The 26,369-nt window shown below is 42.3% G+C and overlaps 1 protein-coding gene across 1 annotated transcript in view; it reads left to right on the top strand.

Annotated features, from left to right (window-relative positions):
- Positions 1-26,369, top strand: part of LOC128453551 (inositol polyphosphate-5-phosphatase A) — a 146,161-nt gene that overhangs the window by 78,420 nt on the left and 41,372 nt on the right. The window contains exons 5-9 of the mRNA XM_053436510.1: positions 1,196-1,259; positions 3,691-3,794; positions 11,567-11,619; positions 12,731-12,850; positions 22,531-22,615. Coding sequence (XP_053292485.1) covers positions 1,196-1,259; positions 3,691-3,794; positions 11,567-11,619; positions 12,731-12,850; positions 22,531-22,615 — 426 coding nt within the window. The remainder of the gene's footprint in view (positions 1-1,195; positions 1,260-3,690; positions 3,795-11,566; positions 11,620-12,730; positions 12,851-22,530; positions 22,616-26,369) is intronic.

A 26,369-nucleotide genomic window follows, 5' to 3' on the forward strand; every position in this document is an offset into this window, starting at 1 on the left:
CTCCATTTGCCCTAAATGTAAAGAGGGCAACAGAAAGCAGTGTAGTGGACTGTGAACCGCATCAAATCCCCCGCTCTGCACGACTCTCACTTCTTCCCACAGACTTTGATTGGCTTGTCCACCGACTGGGAAAGTTTCCTGATTGTTCACAGGGAAAATTAAGATTTTAAGCCTATTGAAGTCGATCTCTGCTCATTCAAAGGTCCATCTGAATGTGTCCTTTGAAAGCTCAAATTGTTGACTCGCCACATTAGACGACTCTGAGCCCCGAGAATAGGGGTGTGCCGAGTGTACTGTACTGGGAGCACGTTGCACCTGTTGTTGTGTACTTGATAGTGTGTAGTGCTTGTCGCTTCCCATTGAGCGGAGCTTTGGGTAGTGTGCTGTGGAGTGTGTTAAAGAGTGGGGCACTGCACTCTCAGCCCAGTTTATTAGTCGAGTTTTGAGAAGGTTAAGATCAGGGATCCTAGAAACTGGAGACATTTATTAACCTTCGAATTCCACAAATGTCTGTCTGTATGTGGAACCCACATCTCTTGAACAAGTGTGGTTTGGACCCATCTCTGCAGTAATTTTAATTATTTGTTTATTTTCAGTCACCATTACAGATTGAGACAGACATTCACAGGAGTCGTGGGTGCTGATTTCCTTCATAACAGAAACATTTATAGAATCACTTTCAAAGCAAAAGCACCACATTTGTTATGCTTTTATAGAGCTTAATGACAGAGGTTTTATTTTGAAGAGTTGAGAACTTGGGTGTGATGATCATGTCAGATGCTTAACAGATCTCTGAAATAGCCGACATTTAATGTATGAAAAAATGTCACTAGTTCTATAAATCTTTCAAACTTATATACTCTGTGCTCTGCACACAAACAATACAAAAGGACAGTATATTGTAGAACTGTTTGAGTAGGAATAATTCTGAAGTAGCTCTATAACACAGAACAAGTGAACAGGCAGGTTTTAAAAAGGGCGCTGCACTGGTGAGATATATTGTAGCCCCTGAGGACATTGGAAATGTTGCAGTAAGGGTGGAAAATGTTTCGTATGGAGAATCTTCACCTGGAAAGTGGTTTGATAAATGTGCCTCAAATCCAGTGAAGAAAAATTTAAATGAATGTTTTAGAATAAAAGGGAGATTCAGAAGATTCATGGAAAACCTGTTAACTCAAATTATTTTCCTTTTCAGGCTCTCGGAAGTTTCTACTTTATCCACGAGTCTTTGAAAAACGTCCACCAGTTTGATTTCAAAGGTGAGTGCTCCCCTCCGACACACTTCCCCACATACATCACCTCCCATGAAACCCTCACATCGTGCCCCCTCATCCCACCCCTGCATATCACACACAACCATTTGCAGGCTATTCCCGCTTCAATCAAAAGTAGAGAGCTAAGATTGGCTTTGAGGATAATGTAAAGGGAGCGGGACAGAATGGTAATGCTTATTAATATTAGGATTTAATTCATAAGATTTCGGGCCTACAGTAATGGTGTGTGGTGGGTTATTGGACAGTTACAGTGGTCTCATCAGCCTGCGGTGTCAGAGGGCCCCGGGGTGCAGTGGCCGTGCTAATTAAAGAAGGGATATAGATGTGGAGGCACCTCACTTCCTATTAGACCCAAGTCAGCATTAACACCAGTTACCCCAGTGAAGGACAGGGCGAAGGCAGGGGAGGGGTTGAGAAGGGACAGGACCACTCCCCTTGTACACACAGGCTCTACAGATTTTATTTAAAATTACATCGACTACTGAACACATTTGGTTTTCTTTTGTAACAAGGCTTTGTCGCAGCGGATGTTTAGACCTGTGACAATCAGAAGAGCTCAAGTGTAACCAGTAAATCAGCATTTACACCACAGATTCTTTTCCCAGGAACTGGTAGAAAACATTTTGTGTCTTTCTACAGTAAGGACCAGGGTTTAAATACATTTCTGGGAAATCGTATTACTCTTTTAACAAAACCAACGAAGTCCCAGCACGTTGGGTAGTAGTTCATGAAAGAACAGGAATCTTTGGGGTGGGGTTTACCGTTCTGAAGATGCCTGATTGGTCAAGTACTCTTATTAGTACTCTTAGTACTTTTATTTCCTTACTTCAAGTCTAGCATTTGTTGTTTTTTATTTCTCATCTCTTTTCCAGAGTAGTCTCAATAAACTCATTTGCAAAGCAGAATATCACAATATCGATTCATGTAGCGTTGTCCTTGTTGCATTAACGCCACCTGGTGGACTGGAGACGAATAGCTTGTCGCAGCCGTCAGTTTTTCTACGTCAGCGGGCTAATTTGCAGATTCTCCCCCCAGTTTGTGGTGGAAACACAGATAAACTTCTGCTGGAACCTTCTGGTTCCTTTAAAAAAAGTGATTGGGGTTAGAAGGTCCAGGAACGTTGTGAAAACGTAGCTCATCCGTTTCAATGCCTTCAAATGTCCCTGTTTGTACCAGGACCCTGAAACTGATAATAATAATTTGTTATTCACACGTGAATGTGGTTTCCTTCTGTGAAATGTCAAAAATAAAACAATAAAATAGGTGCCTGCAAAGACTGAACATGAGCTAAAATCAGGGGTGTGACAATAAAGATACCCTACTGTACAGATACAATAATCAGGGCTCACAGTTAGACATTCACAATTTTTTTTAAAAAGCTGGAATGAAAACAAACTGACCATACACAGGCATTAAATGAGCAAAACGTTATTTTAGTAAAAACATTTTCTCTAAAGGTTTATTGGAAAAATATAATAGTAGAATATCTTAAAATCAGCTTTTCCTACAATAACGTATTCATGTAAAAGATAACGCGAATCCCAATGACCAAATTTATCATTGTATAATTGTTGCTTTGTCATGAAATGCTATTGTACCACACAACGTTGTATCCATAAATGGCACTAAATTCTTCTTCCCACCCATTAAATCAACACAGCAGGGTTTGTACATAGGTTACACAGCAGGGTTTGTACATAGGTTTGATTGTGGACTTTGTAGTCACACTCAGTTCAAGAGAGTTTAAAAACCTGTGTTAGGCCACTTTATAATCCCTACAACACATATTTTATACTTAAGTGGCTTGATTTAAAGAAAGAAATACCAACAATACAATTGTCAAAAATCAAAAAGACCAAGAGCGGATGAACCTAGACAGACAAATTAGTAATAGAATAGAAGAAAACAATCATTATTCTATTTTGACCTTGTTATATTTTGTTCACGTTATGGCAAACGAAATTAAATGTAAAGAAAGTCTTATCTGAGTGCATAATCTATAACTTTATGCTTCCTGTGTCTCTTCAAAAATCCAAGAGAGTTGCTGTTTGAGTCTTAATTGCTGCAGTATTTACTCAGGTTATATTATGATATATTCTTCATTCACTTCATATACTATTGTAGTATTCAACCTTTGAAGTAGACATTTTTAAATGATCTTTAACAATCTTTCTTTTAGTTGAATACAGATGATCCTCTTTCTGACCAGCAGGTGGGGCAGTTGTCTGGGGAAGTCCAGGTGTCTCTTGTTCTCGCTGAGCTCTAATGATATCAGGAGATTATCAATCACATGAGAGGTCTCCAAAAATTAACCTGTCGTGTTTGTAACAGTAAACAGTATTTCTCTCTTCCCTCCCCCCCCTTCCCCCCCACCTCCCCCCTCTCTCTCCATCTCTCTGTCTGCTCCCCCCTTTAGCCAAGAAATTCCGGAAGGTGGTGGGGAAGGAAACCTGCTCAGAGACACTAGAAAGCACACCAACGCTGGAGAAGGAAAAGTTTCCAAAGGACTACTTTCCCGAGGTGGGTTCAGTGATAAACACACGTGATGGACTGATGGGGGTGTTGTCACCTAATGACGACTTCCTGTTGTAACGCTGACTGACAGGTATCATAGTGAATGGCGTACATGTGTCATGGCATATGGACACACGGCTCATTTACACCATTAGACACTATGCAGGTTTGACAAAGTCATCAATGGCCAAGTGAAGTACAGTCTTTTGACAATTCAAATAATTGAGTTTCCATATAGTTTTTCCTAAATAAGAAATAAAAAATAAATAAAAAGTAATGAATGCCAAACTTCAGATAATAATTCAAACAAAAGAGATTTCCTCTTCCCCTACTTTTTATTGATTTCTGTCAGAAGCCATTTCATTCCTTCTGTGTCTTTTTCCTCTTTTGTTTAACGGTCCAATTTTTGGTTTCCGCTTCAAGGAAATCGGGCGGACACATGGCTGATTTGAAAACAAATCAGTCAGAAAATTCAAATCGTGAAAACGGGAGAAAAGTCCTTGTTGTTTCTTGCCCGTGTCCCGTGGAGCAATTCTCTGCTCGCTCTGCCGTGTTCAGTCTCCTGGTGTCGGTGCGGTGTGCCATCGGGGCTGGGGGTGGGTGGGGAGGGAGCTGAGCGCAGAGCATAGCAGTGCTGATATAGTAATAAAGAGCACGACCGCCCGTGTGTCATCCCCGCACTCCCCACTCATCTGTCAACCATGCTCCGACGGCCGCCTCCGCAAATATATGCAAAACAGATGGATACGGCCCCTTCACACACTTCCCCCCAATTTCCGTCTCTTTCACACACTGCAGGACTCCCCCACCCCACCGCCCACCCCAGACATACACACAAACATATGCATCCACGCACACACACACACTCGCACACCCCCAAACAGCTTCACATCTCTGCTTTCCCATTGCAGAGATGATCTAAAACCAATTACACTGATTGAGGCGCGAAGCCATTTAAAATGCTTACAGCAAAGCATTGTTCTGCATTTAACAGGACAAGCCCGAGAAAACCACAAAACAAACCTGGCACGGCGCAGGGTGAGAAGGATGAGGGGAGTGATGTAGAGAGAAAGGAGGTGTGTGTCGCGGGGGGCAGATGAGAAAAGTTTTGCCCAGTGATTTATGCCTCTTTCCCGGCCGGGATATGAATCTGGGATGATGCTCCAGAGAGCAGCACTCCAGATAATGTTAGCCCATTTAAAAAGAGCAGATTTGTGTAGTCTATCAGGGTCGGCGAGTATTTTTTCTCTCCCGCCTCCCTCCTCCTCTCCTCCATAGTGAGAAATTGGTTGTTATCATAGATCACAGATACTGCTCAAACCTCTTATGAAAGATGAATTAATTTCACTAATGCTTTAATGCAAAGCTCTCATGAGGGAGGCAGACTGGTGATAACCCCTGCCTCGTCCCCGCTTCCTCCGCTGGTGATTTATGCCCTCTTTTAGTAGATGAAACCGCCTAGATTTGCCATCCATCTGCAGCTTTGAGGAATCCTATTACACAGGGGATCTTGGACCGGACGGGACGCCACAACAGGGGCCCGAACCAGTTTTGGGTCTTTATACCTGAAATTATTCAAAGTTTACAAAAAAATAAATAAATAAGACTTAGCGGTCAGGTTTCTTGTTTTTCGTGCTCATAACTCATTTCTGGTGCAGATAAAAACTTTGTGGGTTTGAAACTCGTCCAGGTTGTCAGACAGAATCCGACGAGAGGAAGGTTAGAGTGACAGCAGACAGCTCAGGTGGCTGCTGGGAGACGGATGTGTGTGTTTCCCTGCTCGTGTCTTACCTTTACAGTCAACCCATTAATAAACTGTCAGCCAGCGAGATGCTGATGACATCATAGTGGGAGGGCTGCTGGTTTGAAACACAAACAAAATGTCATTCAGTACATTTCAGTGCACTTGAGGTTGTGAACGGTGGTTTCGACACATGAAGTGTGTGTGTCCGTATTTACTCACATGATTCTTTATTGTGGAGCAGAGCTGCAGCTTACAGTTTCTTTTTTTTTTACTATTTCTGAATCCATCAGTTATTTTCAAGGTTAACCGATGTATTGTTTTGTCTGTAGAAATGTGAAAAATTTCAACCAAAGTTTTCCGGAGCTCAAGGTGAAGTCTTCAAACCATTTCTCTTTGTCCAAAACTCAAAGAGTTTAGATTTACAATGATGTAAAATATAAGAAAAACAGAAAACACTTAAAATAAATAAATAAATCTATCGTATCACCTAGATTCATGGTTCTTCAGTCCATTCATCAATGAATTGCTCAGTCAGCTCAGACTGTTCTTAACAAACAGAACTCAAAGCAGACAAGTCTTTTACCATCTGAATAATTTAATAACGTCGAAAAGATAAATTTTTATTTAACCTAAATCACTCTCATGATGGCTTTCTTATTTCGCCTTTTAAAAGTGGCTGAAACTCTGTGTCATAAAATAAAATATTAGTTCTAATCACTTACATTCACACTTACTGCTTGCGGCTCTTTCTGCTCCTAGTTAGATTCTGATTTAAGCGACAACCCGTCCGTATGCAAAACGTCAGTTCTATCCATAATCCCACCCTTGAGTTATAGCTGGACGGGAAGGGGAGAATAGCGGGGACATTAATTGAAATGCTGAATAAGAGGGAAGTGGACAAAATAGTGGGCGCATTTCTTCTGAAAGGTCGCCGTGATGGATTTGGCGGCTTGTCGTTTCCCGTTGTTCCGTCAATCTCTCCATCCCCCCAGTGGACATTAATATATTTATTTGTTTGGCGCAGTAATACATGCCTCCAAAAACCATTGCATCATAAGGATTTGTCATTGCCTTATATAAATAAAGTATACGACCCAGACCTTAATGTGCCCTTGCTATTGATTGTTTTACACAGGCGTAGGAAAAAAAAAAAATAGGGAGGGAGAAAATAGGCGACAGGCTGTAGATCAACATCCATATGAGTTTCTATTTGTTGTTTGGCACCATGAGCGTGTCCATAAAAGCATTGACTTTTCATATGCCTTTTAGTGCCCTCTGTAGTGAGCTCTGATAGGGGGCTGTGATTACTTTCCAGTTCTGCCCCTGATGAAAGTTAACTTGCTTTTCTATTTTTCTCCTTTGATTTAAGCCGGCGTCGTGTGATTCATAGGTGTGATGCGCACGTTAAGGAGATGAAGTCTTTTAAACTGGCGTAGCTTGTAAAACGCTCTCTGCATTTATCACCAGACAAGACACCTGTGACACAGATGCTGTTGTCGGTGACAGGTGTGATCCATGAGACTGCAAGCAGCTCATAAATGCAGGGATAATGTTGAAATGAATGCCAAATGCAGGTTTTCTTCACTCATTTTCTGTACTACTGCAGCGTCCGCTTTTAAAACTGCTTCTTTGCTTGTTCTGTGTTAATGCTTCGAAGAGCTACAGAATTATTCATTGTCATTAGTGAGTCCTCCTCAAAGAGCTCTACAATATACTGTCACTCTTTTATCGTTTGTTTGTTTCACGTCTTAACATTATACGGTGCTTAGTGAAGTTTGAAAATCTGTGTTCATCCTACCTGGTTTGTCTGTAAAGATGATTTCATAATCAATGTCTTTTTTATAAAATATAACTGAATTAGTTTTACTGCTGTTCACGAAAGCCTTAATATTATTATTATATCATTATTAAAAGCTCTGTAATTCAGCTTTATTAAAAGCATTGCAGAAACAAAACGAACGCTGTGCTTTTACTTTGTAGACAAATTGCTAAAGATGTTTCTATGAATGTTGTTGCCATGACGTAGATTAGTCCGATATGTAAGTCCAATAAAAATGATCAAATTATCGAAATTATCTGGCGAGACAGATATTATTGTTGACGGGACATTTTGGCTAGTGGGCCGCCAGTTGTGGAACACAGCTGTAGTTTATCCAAGGACGTAGAAGAAGACACGTTCAATTCAGTCCACAAACCGCCTGTCAGGGCCCCACCCCCGCTGACTTGGATAGAGCACTGGTCGCTTGTTTATTCATATTTTTATTACTATTGAACAACCAAACCAAATTTGACACTGCACCTCCCCAGAATAATACACCTGCTAAGTGTGAAGCTGAGAACATGAATGGTTCGAGAAATATGTGTTCCACACACAGACAGACATTTGTGGAATTAGAGGGAACAGGAAAGGAAAACCTCAGACTTGACTTTTGCCTCTCCATCATCCAATCCATCATTTTGCTTTTCACCATTAATTGTTTTTTATATTTGAGAGGTGACGATACTTGTGGTACATCACAGACACACACACACACACACACACACACACACACACACACACACACACACACACACACACACACACACACACACACAGAGACACACACAGACACACACAGACACACACAGACACACACACACACACACACACACACACACACACACACACACACACACACACGTACCATTATGTGCTGTCCAGTTATATAAACCCTCTGTGAGGCCCTGTCTTATTTGATGGGCCACCCTGGATGATGGAATAAAGATAAATGTGACTGTCTACCGGGGCTCAAATCAATCAGTGTTTGTGTGTATTACTTATTACTCACAGTGCATTTCTGTCACTGGGCTTTTGTGTAGCCCCCCTCTCCTCACACCCCCTCCCTTCCCTGTCCTGCACTTTTCTATCACCCCCCCTTTCCCCAAAACATCACCCAGCCATAGTATTATTTATGGGGGTCAGACTTTGAGCTGAAATATAAGAGGTCAAAGAATCAAACGGGAACGACCGGGGGAAACGGTGACGGGAGGGTGTTTTAGAGGAGGACTCTGGGGTAGGATTGTGCGTGTGTGTGTGTGTGTCCCATCTGTGCCATGTATGACATTTTACACAAGCGTAATTTTCCATTGGTTACAATTGGGGAGTTTTATGTAGTGGTCTCCAGGTTCAAGAGAATCTGATGGTTTCTAGTTTCCCCACTTTCTTTTTTTGACTTTCGTGTCTCTCATCTTCTCTCTGTCTCTCTCTCTCTTTCTGTGTGTGTGTGTGTCGCGGTCAGCGCGTACATGTATTGCCCAACACCCTTGGATGTGACCCAGTGTGTAGCCGCCGTTCATCACTGTCATGGGCGGAGACGCCATCGCTGACCTGTGGAAGGTCACCCAATGTCAACCCGAGCCTTGTGACCTTTTACCGTTGCCCTTTGACTTTCACCCTCATCCCTGTCCAGTGACTCTTTATAGCCCCCAAACCTGATATATGATATCATTACAAGCCACTATCCATTTCATCCGGTGACACCTTCTTTTCAAAATGTCACCAACGTAGCATATCGAAAAGCAGAGTGGCTAAATTCGTACTATCTTTTAAGAGGGACTTGTGTGTCTGTGTGTGTGTATGATTTTAAAGTGTGTGTTTGTTTTGAGACTGGGGTTAGGAAGGGGTGATGATGATGTTTTTGGGGGAGATTAAATGGGGGGGCCGGACAGCATCTGTGTCATCAAATCTACTGCAAAATCAGCTGCAGCAACCAAATCATGATGTCATCATGTCAACCAGGAGAGAGGGACACTTCTCTTCTTTGTCACTTTGATTGATGTGCGAGTTAATCATGTTCATCGGACTCCTATTACAAAATAAAAGCACTCAAATTGGGTAAAACTAGATAGAAGAGTTTTTTCTTAATATGAAGATGCTTGTTCCACTCGACTGCGCATACGTGGAAACCCTGTGTGTGTGTGTGTGACCGTGTGTGTGACCGTGTGTGAGCGTGTTTATAAGCATGCAATGAAGCAGGAGCGGGGGGGGGGGGGGTGTCAATCAGTCATACGTGGAGGAAATGGGGCAATCTGGGGCTGGGTGTCAAGGAAGTGATGGATTTTAATGCTGCGATTGTAGTTAATGGCTCTTTAAATTAAATCGAGATTAAACGTCTCTGCTGCAGTCAGAGCTTGTATGTGCATTGAGCAGGTCCCGAACCCCCCCTTAACGCTAACTCTTCATCTTCTCCCTCCTCATCCTCCACGCTGCAAGACTTTCTCTCACTCTTCAACTTATTCCAACAAACGCACACATATTGTGTATAAAAACACAGGAATGTGATCAGGAATGTAGTTGGTCCATCCTCATTGCCAGTGTTCATCTTTCCAATATGTTTAGTTAGTTTAAAAAAACATTTTTCCAAGTGAAACATCTAATCTAAGATCTAATTCCATTTGCTCCATTTCAAAGTCATAATATTGGGACAGCGAGTTATAATTGGGCCCATACATCCTGCCGAGGCAGTATGGATTAATTCAAGTATGCTAATGTAATTCAATTTGATACAGTTAATCTTGTACTAATGCAGATTGAAGGATGTGAGCCGTAATCAAATACCTCTTAGCCCTTTGATTTGCATATGAGGTTTTTTTCTCTAAATAAAATTAGTCAATTTGTAATTATGTGACCTGGCCCATAATTAGTTTATCCATCAGTGCAGTTAACTCCCCATCAGGAGTATCAGGGGGAGATGGACAGAAAAAGAGGGAGGCTGAGGGAAGGAGACGTATTTATCTATTCAGAATGAGAACACTCACAACATCAATTTGTCTTTCATTTAATAACCAGCTTCATGGTGAATCATGTGCTGCTTGAGGAAGATCTTTGGACTTGTGATTGGATAGTTAACTTGAGGCTGGTGGGATCTGATCAAGCAGCTGCGTATTACATGTCAACACTGAGCTGTATGCTTTTTATATGTTCTATAACTTCCACCTATATAAGCTACATTCCGTATTGAGCCCTTTCATATTGTGCTGTATTTTATTATATAACAGTTACATGCATGCAATATATGCGCAGTCATGTTTGTGGTGGTCACACATCATGGCTGCCCCCTGGCCGCCGCTCTGTATTCAATCTCTTATCTATTATTCATTACACATGTTGCAAAGCACCAGGAGATGTGTGGATACGTGTCTGTCAGTTGGGTTTTAGGTGTGGGCTTCGTGCCAATTCAGATTGCCTACATCGAGTGTATTCTACAAGTGTAAACCTGTAACTAATGATTGTTTTCATTATTGATTAATTTCCCAACTGAGCAGTAATTCTTTTGCACTATAAAATGTCAGAAAATAGTGGTAAAGCTGATTGACTTATCTTACGTGGAGTAAGACGTTTTCAAATCCTGTACTTCACTCGTGCTTTTGTAGAAAGGGTCAAAAGTAAAACTATTCACAATGTATAGTGGTAAATTTTTAAGATATATTAATATGATTAAATATTTTATATATTTGGATCAATATTATTCATTTGTTACACTGCCTTTTGTGGTCATTGTCAATATAGAATCATTGTGTTATTTCTAATTCTATATATTTTACCAGAGTAAACAACGTTCAATGTTGGCAGCAATTAACAACCTTAACTGACAGCCACTCTAAATATAGCGGAATTAAAAAAAAATACAATTATCCCCTTTGAAATGTTATAAAATAGAAGTATAGAAAAAACACCGGATAGACCTGTTTAAATAAAGTACTTATGTACAGCACTTGAGTAAATGTACATACCTACTTGGTATGCGAGTACTTATTTTCCCAACATTAATGTTAACTTGTATCAATCCACGAGGAACCTTTCATAATTTGTTTGATGGAAATTGAACTAAATAGTTTTTAGTATTGTTAAAAAATGTCAAATTGTGGACATTATAACTACTCTTTCATAAATCATTTGACATTGTTGCTTTAATTTGCCTCATGATGATAACTGATTCTCAGACAACTCAAATTCTACCTTTGTCATGCTAAATTGAGTCTCTGTGTTCTGCAGTGCAAGTGGTCCAGAAAGGGATTCATCAGAACTCGATGGGCCCTGGCTGACTGGTGAGTTTTATTAATAAGTCCCTTCAATGACACTTCCATCCTTGTCTCTGTTCAACCTTGAATCATTACAACTGTATCATTATGATTAGAGATGAAGATCTAACCATGTGAGTCATATCTGGCTTCAGCCGCAGTAGGCTGCGTGTGTGTATATGTGTGTGTTTGCGTGCCTGTGCATGCCTGTGCATGCCTGTGTGTGCCTGTGTGTGCTTGCATGTGTGTGCCTGCGTGTGTGTGTTTGTGTGTGTGTGTGTGTGTGTGTGGTTATCATAAGCAGAACAGACAGAGAAAGCGAGTTGCACAGCTGAATTCTCTCAGGACAGTGTGCCACAGAAGCAAGGAGGGATTTGATTACACATAATCGTGTTAGGGAAGCAGTTGCATATGACAGATGACAAAAAACGTTACATGCCATTGAACCTGTATGGGGTGAATACAAACGCTTGCTACCAGTGTGCAGCACAGGGGATCGGATGGGGGGAAGGTGGCTGGGGGGTGGAAGGCGGGTATAGTAATCTAATAGAGGGATGACATGAGAACTAAAGAGCTGAAACGGTAAGCATTTAATAGGGGCATGACGTTTGACAAGAGCAGCAGAGAGAGAGAGAGGCTGGTGAAGAATAGAGAGATCAGATCAGAGATATCCCATCAGAGATAGCGAAGACCATGCATGTATTCATTTGTTCAGGATGTCAGTGAAGAATAAAACCCTCGAGATAAGACCAATTCCACCGGGTCCCGCTGCTGAACACGATGCTAACAAAATACCCCAGATTGATAGGATCAGCAGGGCAGTGTTCATCACTGTACATTGAGCTATCTTGCTTTCCCCTGACAGGACCAACTAAAAGAAAGCAGATTAATGTTTGCAGTGATCTATGCTGTGCAAAGCCCTGGGTTAAGATGTAGTCTTTTCACATTTAGTTTCATCCTGGTTATTCCATGGATAATATTTTAGTGTGTTAGGGCAGATAATTATATTTAAGTAATGTTGAGAAAGTAAAAAAAAAAAAATGTGCCCCTTAAAATTAAGCCTCAGATGTTTAATGCCATTAGAATGTATGATGTTCTGGGAGAAGCAGCTCACTCACAATGTGCTCTTTGATCCCAGTGCCTTTGATCTGGTCAACATCCACCTTTTCCACGATGCTTCCAACTTGGTGGCCTGGGAGAAAAGCCCTTCTGTCTACACTGGGACCAGGCAGAAGGCATTGGCCTACGTTTTAGACAGGTACTGTACACACCAAACACTACTCCTGTTGCTCTTATCTTTTCTTATACTTGCTGTAGCTAGAGTGAGATAAAGGGAAAACTCCTGCAAACATCATTGTGATCTGACCAGGAAGATGCAGTTTGTTAAGCTCATTCTCTATTTAAAGTTTTGACTCTTAAATATGAAGCAAGTCAAGTTAAATTCAACAAGAAGCCTTAGAGTTTTTTTCTGTTTTTCAGCTAGTGTGCAGAATCTTGTTAATATTTGGAAGTTAATAAAGTTATTGCAGAGCAGAGAGTATTGTGGTGTCAATTAAAATCTCTAGCTGTAAAAAAAAAAAAAAAGCTGATGACCTTTTATTTCCCTCATCTTCATCTAGGAAAATTCATATAGACAATCAAAGCCAGGACTGATATTTTAAAATTTGTATAAAAGGTTTTTCAAATTTAAGAATGTGAATTGCATAATAACAAGAAGGTATCAGATACTTGTCACAATACAAAACCTGCATTTATATTGTAATTTAGGAGCGAGACTAAACAGCACAGGCAAACCAGAGGTTTGGATGGGATTCAAGGCTAGACCAGTAGGATTACATCTGTCTGCAGAAGTAGGGGGGTCTTACTAACTACACGGTCTGTGGAATCCCAAGTCTCTTTTATCTGTTCTTTTTCTGTCCCTCCCTCTAACTCCTTCTTACTTTGCAGATTTTCCCTTTTTTTGTGGCATAATCCTCATTTTTGTCCCACTGGCAAGCATGAAAGGATGCAAATATTCTTAAGTTGTTCAGCTACAAGTCTGTCTATTACACTTCGGTCCAGGGAACGATATCTCTACAATAGAAGATTAATGTATATGAAAGTTGGCCTGATTGTCCAGGACCCCTTAACTTAATTTTTTTAACTTATGTCTTGTCCCACTATATATTAGAAGCTGTGTTTCACAAGAAGATACCAAAAACTTTTTACATTTGCAAAAAATGTATTATGGAAAATACTGGTCCCCATATGATGAATTCTAATTAGATTTCTATGTTACCTGAGCACATTCATGATCACTAGAAAAAGAATACTTTCCATTTCCAACGGTCTTCAACCCTCAGGTCTGTTTTTAGCTTTAGTCATTGGATATAAAAAAATATTTCAGATCTCAATTAAAATTGATCCAGGTATTCATAGTCCAAAAATGATAAACCTTGATATATGTTATCTGAGCCACTGACTGTTAATTGTAGCAACAACAACAGGCCAATATTAACCTATGCAATTCTAGATTTATTGTTTTATATAAGGCAGTTTACCATCTGCACATTTGATCTCCCAAGAGGATCAACCCTAAGAACACATTTGGTGTTGGTAGGAGTAGGTATTGTAATAGCAATGGTAAAGATTTCGTGACCGTGCACTGAGTAAAGCACTGCCCTTATACCGGCTTTAACAAGCCAGGTTATCCATTCATTGGCCATGGTAATGTGATTTATGGGATATCCATTTGAAGCAGAGCAGAATGATCGAGTACATGGTGCAACCCCTGCTCCCTACCTGGCCATGCTAACACTGAATAAGAGCCGCGCAGCAGGTGACCTCCCATTCAAATAAACATCAGAATGCATGAGTGGCTCCCCGCCGCTGCAGCTTTGAATAACTACATGCATATGGGTGGCATACATTATCTCCAGGCCATCTGATGTACATGAATTATGAGGCACTTCTCGTCGGCGAGGTCATATTTTACCTGCGCTTCAGTCTTGATTTGATGAAAGAATGCTCTGCCTTTAATGGACAGGGAAGTGGGAGTGTTTTGAGAATATGGCAGCTTTTGCGATTTTTATTACGCTGTAACTTACCTGGATTTACTGGCATCATGAAGTTTGAAAAGAGCCACTGTTGTTACTTACATTTAAGTGTTATCAATGTGTTTCCTCTTCTTTCATCATGCTTTCGCAAGTTGATTTATTTTCAAGGGTCCCCCCCCTAATAGCAGAGGCTCCGAGTTCTTGTTGGGTGGCTAAGGCGATTGAATCGAAATTGTGATGCCTGACTGGCAGTTTCCATGCTCCCTCTCCCTCACTCCCCTTGTGTTGGAATGGTAAACTTGTTGTTACTTCTGGGCCATATCATTTAAAGGTTCCTTTTTGACAGGGGTGGGGATGAGAGGGGCAAGGTGGTGGTGGGGAGGTCGTTATATGCTCTGGCTACCCTGGTATTCCTTGCTAGGGGCACAGGGGTGGGATGGTGGGGGCATCGCGCCTCAGTCGCTCACTTTGGGCGAAACCGCCGGGTGCAGATCCGGAGCACCGAAGTGAGAAAAAGCTGGCGGTGCAGCGGGAAGGGAGGAGGAGCACAAAGGGTGCTTGGGCTCTGTAAAGGGCAGTGAATAATGGGTCGGTCCTTTCACAGGGGCTGCTAACCTTTTGGCAGCCACCAGCAAACTCCATTCTCCTCTGCCGATCTGGGAGGACAATGTGCCCGGGCCGGGCTTTGAATGAAGCGCTACCACCAACAGTGTTCCCATTCAGTGGCTGGTTGGGAACCATCTTTTTGGCCATTGTCCTAACTCTGACTCCTACCCCCAGAAAACAGAGCAGGAAAAGGGACAGGGGGAATATCTAAAGCCAAACTCCCCCCCTTCCTTCTTCTCGCTCCTCTCTCCCTCTCTGAGCTCTAATCTCTCATTGCGAAACGGGAGATGAGGGGAGGGGTGCTGTTGAACACACTGCCAGCTGAGATCCTTGAGGCAGCCGGCACAGGAGCTGATCACACAGCAGCGGTGGGGACAGAGCTCTGCTGCCGGGCATCAAACTTCAGCCAGCATCTTATCTGGGGCCCAGGCCTAATAATGCAGCTTGCAGCCCATTGAGAGCACATCTGATAAGCCTTTTCCTCTGTGGCCCTTTTAACTGCTAAACGGTGTTTATCTCCAAAGTGCTTCAAGGCCTCTGGGGAACAATGCTGCGAAGGAACAGCGTTTAGCCAGCCAGACCTCACTATTGAGTCACATCAAAAAAGCACTGCTCTAAAGCCTGTTGCTGATGTGTGGCCCACTTCCTTGAGAGCAAACCAGGGCTCTGCTTGAAATGCATCCCCTGCTTGTTTTCCTGTCCTTTGAAAATACACAGATCTGCTCAGGGTTACAGCAAGCAGTATTTACCTTGTTGACTCAGCTTTGCCTTGATGTATGGAAATCATTGTTTTAGATGGTATAGATTTTGTTTGGACAATGTCAAGAAAAAACTACATATTTTGTTTCATTCTGTTAAAGATAGCTTGGCTTGTAGTTACATTTAAGGAATAAAGTATTTGGCACAAATTGGTACAAATGGACAAGATGCTAGAAATATGTATGAAGTTATTAATTATGGTTCGTTGCTTATTACAGCTGATCAATTTAAGTGATGCTGAAAACCCCTGGCCTCTCAAGAGTATGAAAAACATGGCTGCTAAATGAGCCCATGAAATGATAGCATGAGATAAAATCAACAGTGTTTTTTTACCTCTTCCTCAACAAAAATCCCTTTTGTGCATTGGCGGTTGTTTCTTTTTTTAAACTCCCATTCAGGGTGGCTGGTCCGGTTCAGGGGAGAACAGTTTTACATTACAACTGTGAAATCCTGGCATAAAGGCGTCCTTTGTGACGCGCCATTATTTTCACACAAATATAGTCCATTGTCACAGTGCTGAAGTTAATTTGATCAACATTGGGGACATTTAACTGTTTTGTTCGCTGAAAAGACTTGTTTCATGCTCATTTTCGGGGCATTGAAAAGCAATGATTGGCAGAAAAATAATGTTGCCGTTAACAATTCAAAGCAATTAGTTTCCCATGGGGAGGCAGTGGGCCGCACTGGCCACCACACAGCGATGCTTTGTCATTTTATGGACGGTCATCAGTCAACTGTCAGAGTGTCTCAAAGACCCCTCCAATCTAAATGTTTCCCTTTGGGCTTTTCCCAGAACAACAGGCTGAAAGAGGAGAGAAAGGCCGGCGAGTTTCCAGCCAATAGATATGTTGAGCTGCAAGAGGGAGGACTGGATAATCACACGCAGATCCTCCATAAAGCCTGAATGAATTTATTAAAGAGACTGTGTGTTTGTGTGCGTACGTGCAAGGGTACACTCTGTGCCAAATAATTACATTTTTTTAATACAGTGACCATGTCATACATACGTAAATTTTTCCCTGATTTGTTTATATCTGGTATCTAAAGAAACAGAAAGTAGGTACGTAGGTCAGGTACATATTAATTGTTGTGTGTGCATGTGTGCGTGTGGGTGTACAGGTGACTGTGTGTGTATATATGTGTGTGTGTGTGTGTGTGTGTGTGTGTATGTTTGTGGTGTCACTGTGATTTTGAGCTGCCTTCTCACCCTGGGAGGCCTTCAGGAGCAGAGGTTAATCTTCCCCCGTGTCTCTCTACTCAAAGCAGACCTGTTTTTCATCACAAGCACACACACACACAGACACACACACACACTAAAGCACACACAGCAAGGATAAGGACAGACATCACCATCTGAAAAGATCTTATATTCCCACACTTGGAATTTATTGTTGCGGAAATGCCAGAATTGAAACTTTACAGTTAAAAAGAAACGTCATATCCATAGGTATAAAGGCAACTTCAATGATACAGTATTAATGAAAACAACTTAAGTAATTAAGTGGAGTGTTTCCCATGATTCCCAAGACGACAGATTTTGATATTTGTTGTTTATACATTTAGTTCTAAATAGCTCCTGCATTTGATCAGTTAGGGTCTTCAAAGTAAAAAAAAATGCTGAGTCCATGTTCCCACCTAGTACCAAAAGTACATAAACAACTGAGCTGTCAGTTTTTGTTTTGTTAGTTCATGTTAATGCACTTCCCTTTTCAGGAAAAAAAGCACAATATTATCATCGTGTAATTATTATAAATGTTTAAAAAATAAACATCTTATAACTAGACATGAACACTGAATTGGCTTGAATCTGAGATCTGGGGACGATCTGTTTTCCAATCGAGACCGTTTTAGACAAACGTTCATTCAGCAAAGATTCAGCAAAAATACATTCTTTCCACTCCACACATTATCCTATAAGCTATCTTCACCTTTCCTGAAAGACAGCATTCCCATGTTGTCCCTATGTCGAAGGTGCTGTTAGTTCGCGCCGTCTTATTCGTTAACCTCTGTGTGACCGCTGCAGCATCCTTGCACCCCCTCAGCACCGCATCTTTCTGTGTGTGGTTGCTCTTGTCGGGATGGGGCGTTACAGAGGAGCTAACAGGGGGACGAGGGGAAGCCTGTCCTGCGGAGTCAAAGGTCCTGTCAGGGCCTATTCAAAAAGACGTCACCCAGCACATTCTTCACAATGTTAACATTCTCCCAGATTCTCAACATTTACTTACAATGGATGGCTGCGTTCAGCCCAGCTATTGTGTGCAGAGTCGAATCTTACTGGCCAACTTATGGTAAGTCATCTTGTCAATATAATCGGGACATGGCCCCCAATTGCACCCTCATAATCCCATATAGACTGTCTATTATGGCTCAGTTTAGCTGTCAGTCACAGCGAATAATCTGCCAAGGAGTCGGTGAGGGATTGAGGCTGGTGTGAAGAAGAAAGGTTTAAAAGCAGCCAGGAATTATTGAGCTATACGTGAGTGTTATGTGTTAAACTTAGATGCTGTCGGTTTTTGTGTCAAAATAATATTTTCAGTTTTTTTTCACTTCTATGACTGTGTGTGTGTTTGTGTGTGTGTGGGAGAGACGTAGGAACGCAATGAGAGAGAATGTGCCGTGGTTGCTTTGTGCTGGTGGTTTAAAGAGCCTGGGAGCAAAGCCGGGGACCGTGTTATAAATTAGTGTCTGACCCCTGTCTTTGTGTGGCCCCTAGGACGGCCTAACGAAGGCCCCAGCCCAAACCTCAGTGAGAACGGCCCTTGTGAGGAGCCTCTTTCAGGGGTGTCACTACGCGATGAATTGTCCAGGAGAAAGCACGTTTATAGACTGTGTAAAGGAGTGCGTCTTTGTGGGAGAATGTCACTGACACTGTAACAGTTTGCTTGAATGAACTGTGATGACGAGGCTAATGGGGGCCCCCTCCGAGGGTGAGGGTCAGTCGAGCGGGCGGGGGCCCCCCAAGTTTGGGACCCCCCACCCTCAAGCCTCTTTTCAGTCCCAGTAGCTGTAAGTAATGTTGCGATTCTTCGCTTCCCCCCACAAAGGCCAAGGAAAAAGTCAACTTTCACACCAGCGGGTCACCATGAGTGCTTTAGGAAATGATCGTGTAAACACATTGTTACCTTTTGACCTGTGGCTGATACCTTGGAGCGGCAGACAAAACAGCCAGGCTGCGGGTATTAGACATGGCTGTTAGTGGGATAAAGCTACAGGACGTGGAGGAGAAAGACCTCCAGGCTCTGGAGAAACACCCATACACTCACTTACTCCCTGTCGCACATTTCAACTACTCTTTTCTTTGCACTTCCACACTCTTCTCTTTATCTTTTGCGTGCCCTTGTTTGATTGGCACAGATTGCACGAAAGTTAAACTAGGTTTGCACCTTGCTCAATTTACTTTTGGTTTTTATTCTACACTCATAACGGCAGACGTGGTAAATTCTCTATTAGCTCAGGGGATACACAAGTTCCCACGCCTATAACAACTGCACTGACGTGTATGTGCAGCCATTTTTACTGCTCTGCATTCAGGCCAACAGGATAAACTGGGCACTAACCCTGTTTAAATAGAGCCAAGTCTCTTAGCACCAGAATGTGAAGTCATTAATGACCTCAGTCACAGTTTGAGAGTATTAAGGAACCCGCACACAAACAGTCTTTATTAGGCTGTGATCAGTGCGAGACTTTAATTTAGTGTAATAATTTTAACCATTGTGGTATGCAGTGAGTCTATCTTTGGCTGAATATCAATGGTTCTTCATGTTGTTGTGGAACATTGTAAACAACTTGAAAAAGTGCTGTAATTCAACCACATTTGTTGAGAAAGACGACATGTTGTCCTTATTTGTTGGACCCGTTCAGATCTGATATTAACATCCCTCCTGAGTCATCTGATCACAGATGTCGGTGCTAAGTTCAGGTCTGAACACGTCCTGAGATCGATGACTCAGAACACATTCAGAGATGGTCTGATCGAGACTCATGTGTCCACAATATCTTAGCTTTGTGAGTGTGAATACATCCTGGACCACATATGAAAGAGCGCTTATCCAGCTGGCATCCTCTCACCTCCTATTGGACCCAGGGTTTCTAATACAATGACTCTCAAGAAAAAGTACACTCAAGCTGCTTTTGAGACCTGCACTAAACTCACCTGAAATCATGTGAGATCGCATATGTCAGCAGCTTTGGACATTCTCTGGAGTTTCTCCTGCCACTTCCCTTGGAGAATATCCAAGTGATCCCATTTAAGAACACAGCAGGAGATCCTGTGCAGGATTCATCATGAATCAGTGGGTGTGTTTATAATGTGTCTAGCACACAATGGATGCAAAACTGAAAAAAAAAAGAACAAAATAAGAAAAATATCTGGATGAAAGAGTAGAGTCGTACACGTAGAAGACACCGACAAAGATTTCAACTGGGAAAGAACAAGATTTTGTGATAAGGGCTGATGCTGGTGTCAACTTGCTGTAAACCAAAACATGTGATCTCTGCAGTGGATTTGGAGTGAAAATGGCCTCAGAAAAAAGCTTATTATTGAACAACTGTGAAAACTATTTAAGCAGCGATAAAAGTGAAGTAGAAATCAACAAGTTCTATCCAATGCATTCATGTAGCCTGAGGGTCTTTGTGGGTCCACATAGAGTAAATGTAACTATCTGCACAAGTATTTAATCACCCATAGACACAACTACAAGTTTTGGAGTGGATCGAGCCACCAACATTTCTCTTGCACCTCATCACTTCTGCCCCACATTATGGTTCTGTTTCCTTCTTCAGATCCTGTCCCTTCATTTTCTCTGCCAAAAGTGTCGGACACGACTGCCCTCAATCTACAGTAAAGCTTTAAAAAAAAAAGTCAATAAATTGAAACAGTTAATCTGCAAATAATAAGTCATTTAATTCATGTTTCAAATGGCAAAGATTGACTGTTTGTTACTTTGGAAATTCAATTCTGGATCATGCTGCCCTCATCTCCATGGTGACCCCTGTTGAAAAATCCATGGAAAAGAAAGACGATCCAGTTTCTCTTTAATATAATACAATGTCAAAATGACATACTCTCCATTTAATATAATAGCTGCGTTCCTTTACTCCAGTCACCTTCGCCTCCGTGCCGTTCCTTCTCCCTGCCGCCCAGAGAGGAAATGGTCATGCTTTACGGCGGCCGGCCAGAGCCGAGACCCACCACTAAGAAGGAGCTTCTTCTCTCTTTACAGCCCCATAAATATATTGTTATCTGGGCCTGGGAAGTCCACAGTGAGATTTATCTGCACGATTAGTGGAGATAGCGAGCCAAGCATCCTGAATCATTAATTAAGAGGCTGTGCTACGTCCACCTTAATTTCCTATCTCTGCTCTGTAGAAGAGCCACTTTTAAGAAAGTGATGAGGCAAAGGAGTTAATTATATGTCGCTTAGGTGTGTTTTTTTAAGCACTCGGATGCTGGCGCGGTGGCGAGGTTCCGGAGATTTGGAAGTAGTTCATGACAGAGAGGATCAATACTCTGTGGATCCTTTGACATTGTCGGGCTTAAAAAGCAATGCATTCACTGTATTAAAAACATTTGCAAGACAAGAGACAATAAAATGTGCTGGATTTAAAGACCCTTAAGAGGCATAAAAAGAGCAGGAGTCTGTGGCAGCAGGGGTAGATTGAGTCTTTCAAGCTCTTAAAGTCTGTTTCTGATCGGTGGACAAAAACCCAGAAGCCCACGAACGAATCCAGAGAGTCAGAGGATTTTGTGCTGCTTTTTTGAAAAGCAGATCTAAAGGATCATATCAAAAGAAATGATCAAAATGTAAAAATTCAAATTGATGTTGAACTCCTATAACATACACTGATATGAATGAACTTAACATTGTTCAGGGATGACATGGGCGCTGTGATCGGCCGTCCAAGTGCTGTTTGAATCATTAATTTATTCCTTTCATTAACAGCTGCATATAGGAAGCTACATTTAATGGTCATCTTGAGGGATTATTAGGATTATATAGTTTAGATTTTCTGGTTCATACCTCACTCCTGACCATTTGTTCAAAGTTTCTTTTCAGGATTGGATTCTGTTCAAATATATCATGTTAATCTATAAACCTGGAAATAATCTTCATAGGCCTTATGTATTTCCTGTAAATTTGTATATCACGTCACATGTTTCTTTCATTGCCTCTATCTGCTCCATTATTGCATCTACACTCTGTGTACTTTTATACATCCTCATGATGTCAAAAGATTGTGTTGGTCCAAAGACAGCTGTCAGACAGCTATGCAAAGGTGAAGAGGCTCTGATCAAAGTGATCAGGCCACTAGGTGGTGCTGTGGTCCTCATGAATTAAAAACCCTGAGGTCAGGGGGATCATGGCAGCTTGGGGAAAAAAAAGTATTTGACAGCTCATGGTGATGATCTTCTCCGTTATTTATCATCAATGCTAATGATTTGGGATCATTAGGGTCATGGCGTGTTTTGTGCCAGAACCCAACACAGCAACGATTGTTTAAAACATTGTCACTGATGAGCGGTTGTGATGTTTTGCAGGATCACCGACCAGCGGTTTGAAAAGCTGCCACATTTTGTCTTTGGGGACTTCAACTTCAGGCTGGACTCGAAGCAGGTCATTGAGGTGAGTGCTTTTGTTTTCTTTCTGATGAATTTCAGATGCATGGCTTATTATAGAGATTATAGATGCAATATGCTGAAAATGTGTGTACAACTGTATGATAATATATTATATACATGTGCATTTGACTGCCATCACACTCAAAGTAATATAAAGTGTATGTGTGCGTGTGTTTGTGTGTATTCGAGAGAAACTGCAATATAGTAAAAGTGGTTTTAGTAGCCCCCTGTCTCTTTAGAGTTATGACTCATTAAATGCTTCACTGTGGCTGGTCCAGCTGTGTTTGCCAACTGAGCCTCCAAGTGCATTGTTATGTTATGGTGCCATTCACGGCTCTTTCTCTCTCCCTTCCTCTCCTGCTCCCTCCCTCCCCTCTTTCTTCCTCTTTCTCCTCCTCCTCCTTCTCCTGGTGCAAATGAGGCCAGTGAAAGCCAAGGTAGCGCAGTCATTCAGCATTCTCCGTGACGCGATGGCTGTGTGTGGGGGGGGTGTTAGTGGCACAACAATTAATAAAGGGCCCACCACAGACAGTGGAGTCCTATGATAAGAGAGTGGGAGAGCCACTTGTTGGCCGATCCTCTCCCTCCTCTGCAGCACAATGGCCCTCGAACCAGCGGGCCTGTTCAAGGTGTGGGCATTGTTCATTTCAATCAGGGCCCCATTCATGGGAGAAGGGAAGAGGAGGGAAAGCTTTGTGAATGGCAGGGTTTTGCTCAAATGACTTAGGAAGGACTTCACTCTGTGTGGCGCTCGAGACCAAACTTCATAGCAGTTTAGTCTTCCGGCCACTAGAGGTGTGGTGAATCAGCATCCCCTCGAGGGTACCCAGCTGAAGTGGGATGGCCGTCACATGTTTTTACTCAGCAAATTCATCAGGGCCATTGATTGATTGCTTCAACATTTGTGCAGTACATTTGATTATGGTTCCGTAATTGGGTCACATTAACCCGCTGATCATGTGAACAGTGTTGCTTTGGAGATAATAAATCCAAGTAGAGAAGCCACAGCAGCAGATGTGCAAACACTGAGGCTATTCAGACGTGCAACTTAATGTCACCTGGCACATATTTTAGGTCACTGCAGTGGTTTTATAGCAGTAATGTGCTGTTTCATATCTTATCCACATTGCTGTGATAAAACACTCTGTGCTATGTGTAATAAATCATAATAATTGGTTTCATAGGAAAAATATGTTTTCATTACCAATAAAGTTTAATACAATATGGGCATTTTACACGAAAGGAAAACATCCAATCATACAAAGTCCGATGAGATGATTTGGATCTGTGCAGCGAAGTTGCTCTCATCACCCTCTCTGTGTCTCGACCACTCTGAAATGCTGTTTGAGTGCATCTTGGGTCACGACCCCTTTTCCAGGGATGTGTTAGGCTTGCATCGGTATGTATCCATCTCTGCCCCCTCTCACCTCCACACAGCTCTTTTCTTATGCACCTTGGTCCCCTATTTACATCCGGAGCGAATACACACACACACACACACACACACACACACACACACACACGCACGCACACAAACCAATTTGTTAGGCCAAATGAAGCTGATTGATTCACCCTGTTTACAGGGGTGTGGCAGCAATGCAGGGGGTCCTTTAGGCTTTTTAGACTTCCCCTGTGGAAGTTAGAGCTGTGGGCTGTGGCATAAACCACACACACACACCTAAACCGAGACATTTACCCCTCCACCTTAATGAGTTCTTCAAACATACTGACCATTTAATGGGGACAACAGAAAAGACTAATGATGTCATCTTGTGAGAAACGGGCCATTAAAGTGGCAGCAGTGCTTCATATAAACCCGTCCGGTGCCCTGGCCAACCTGTCTGATTTAACAGTGACCCGAGTGTGCGGCAGAGAGAGCTGTGATATCGCCAATAAACAAATGGGTTGCAACCTTGGTGCAGGATGTAACTCACAGCCGAGGGGCCGTTTTAAGCCCTTTAATGACAATTAATGTCAACAGGACAATTAGTGCACATCCACTGGAGTGCTTAACTGTAGATGGGGCTGGTGGGTGGATCGATCGCCCATACTTATCAGAAGATTGATTCGGACAGAGAGAGGGTGGCTCTCGTTCTCGCTGCCTGAGTCTCATTTTTTCGCTCTCCTCACTGGTCTCGCTCCAAGTTCCATTGATAGGAAAGAGCCCGAAAAAGTAGCGCAGATGAATAGATTTGTTGGCTGCGTTAAGTGTCCTTTTGATTTGATGATAATCAGGGACAACCATGAAACTCCCATGAAGGATCCCCAGGCCCTACTCTGGGAATCACTGGAACAGAAAGTAGTCCAGTCCATGTATCTACAGCTGCACACTGCACCACTTCTCTTCTTCTCTGTCTCTGCTCCGTTGTGGGCGACTAGACTGTGGACAACCACTAGCCACTCCCCTGTCACCCATCCTCCCTTGTGGGTGGCTGGATGGGACAGGGGGTATTTTAGGATGTATCCATGTGTGTACAGAAAAGGAGGTAGGTTTGGAAGGGGGTGGATTTGTTATTGTCACAGGGGCAAATTCCAGGTGGCAAATTCCTGGCATGCTTGTGCGGCAGGATCAGTAACCAAAGGCCTGAGGCAGTCCCCTTTTTGCCCACCCTGGGCAACCCCATTAATTGTGTCCGACAGAGGGAATTGGTTTCAATTGACCCCCATTCAGCGGCCCTTTGACTGGCAGACAAAGGACACAGCCACGTGGAGACTAATGCTAGGGCTGAGCAGCCTGGAGGTGGTCCAGTCCCCACCAGCCTTGTCTTTCCTCTCCCATGGGTCTGATCATGCTTTGGCTTGATCATGCTTTGCATCGGTGCTGATAAAACAGGCAACCACAAAGGAAACGTTTTGCCTGGTGAATCAGATGCTTCACAGTCCACTTGCTGATGCACCGCTTGCCCGTTTCTTTCAATCCCTTATCGGGCAATCGTGTCCAATCAGCCATTCAAGCCAGTAGTAATTAACTGACTGGAGCTGCCGTGCATGTCATTCCAGACTGGAGACCTGTTACATTAGAATCAGACCTTGTACATGAGACCTGATTCTCGTGCTTTGATTGTTGGTATCTCTGGTCCAGAACACGTGTTCAACACATGTTACACACTAGGTTCTTTACATAAACCATTACTACAGAATTGTGTGGGTTGAACAGCCTGTTGACATTGCAAATTTGAAGAATCTGATAAAACAGTACATGCAATCCTGTTATTTATATGGTCACTTTCTAAAGTGTAAACAAATGTAATGTAAAGATCAAAATTGTTATATGGCAGAAAATGTTAAATTGGTAGATAGAGTTCAGTGAGGGCTGTAATGGGATTGGGATAAATGCACAGATGTTGCAGTCATTTGCTGGGCTGAATTTTCTGGCTCATATTTGACAGTTTGTTCTTATTGATCATCCATTCAGAACATTTCTCATTGCTGACCCTCCAGTATCTGGTTTGTAGCTGCTGGAATAAGAATCAGCATTAATAATTATTAGCATTCATTCAATTCAATTCTATGACATCATATTCTTTAATTTCCAACTTCCTGCAAATAACGCAAATTTTTAATGTAATGTTATCAGCCTTGGTTGTAGTTCATGCTCTTAATTAAGCATCACATTGTGATGAGACACAGTCATTTACACTTGACAACATGCAGCAGGTATAACTGATTAGAAACTCAGTGGGAGCATGAAGATTTGGGATGGTGGATCTTTTGGACTGGCCAATATCTGTCATGTATGAGTTGTCCTGCAGTAACCC

Source organism: Pleuronectes platessa, chromosome 12 (assembly GCF_947347685.1).
Source record: "Pleuronectes platessa chromosome 12, fPlePla1.1, whole genome shotgun sequence".
NCBI lineage: Eukaryota > Metazoa > Chordata > Actinopteri > Pleuronectiformes > Pleuronectidae > Pleuronectes > Pleuronectes platessa.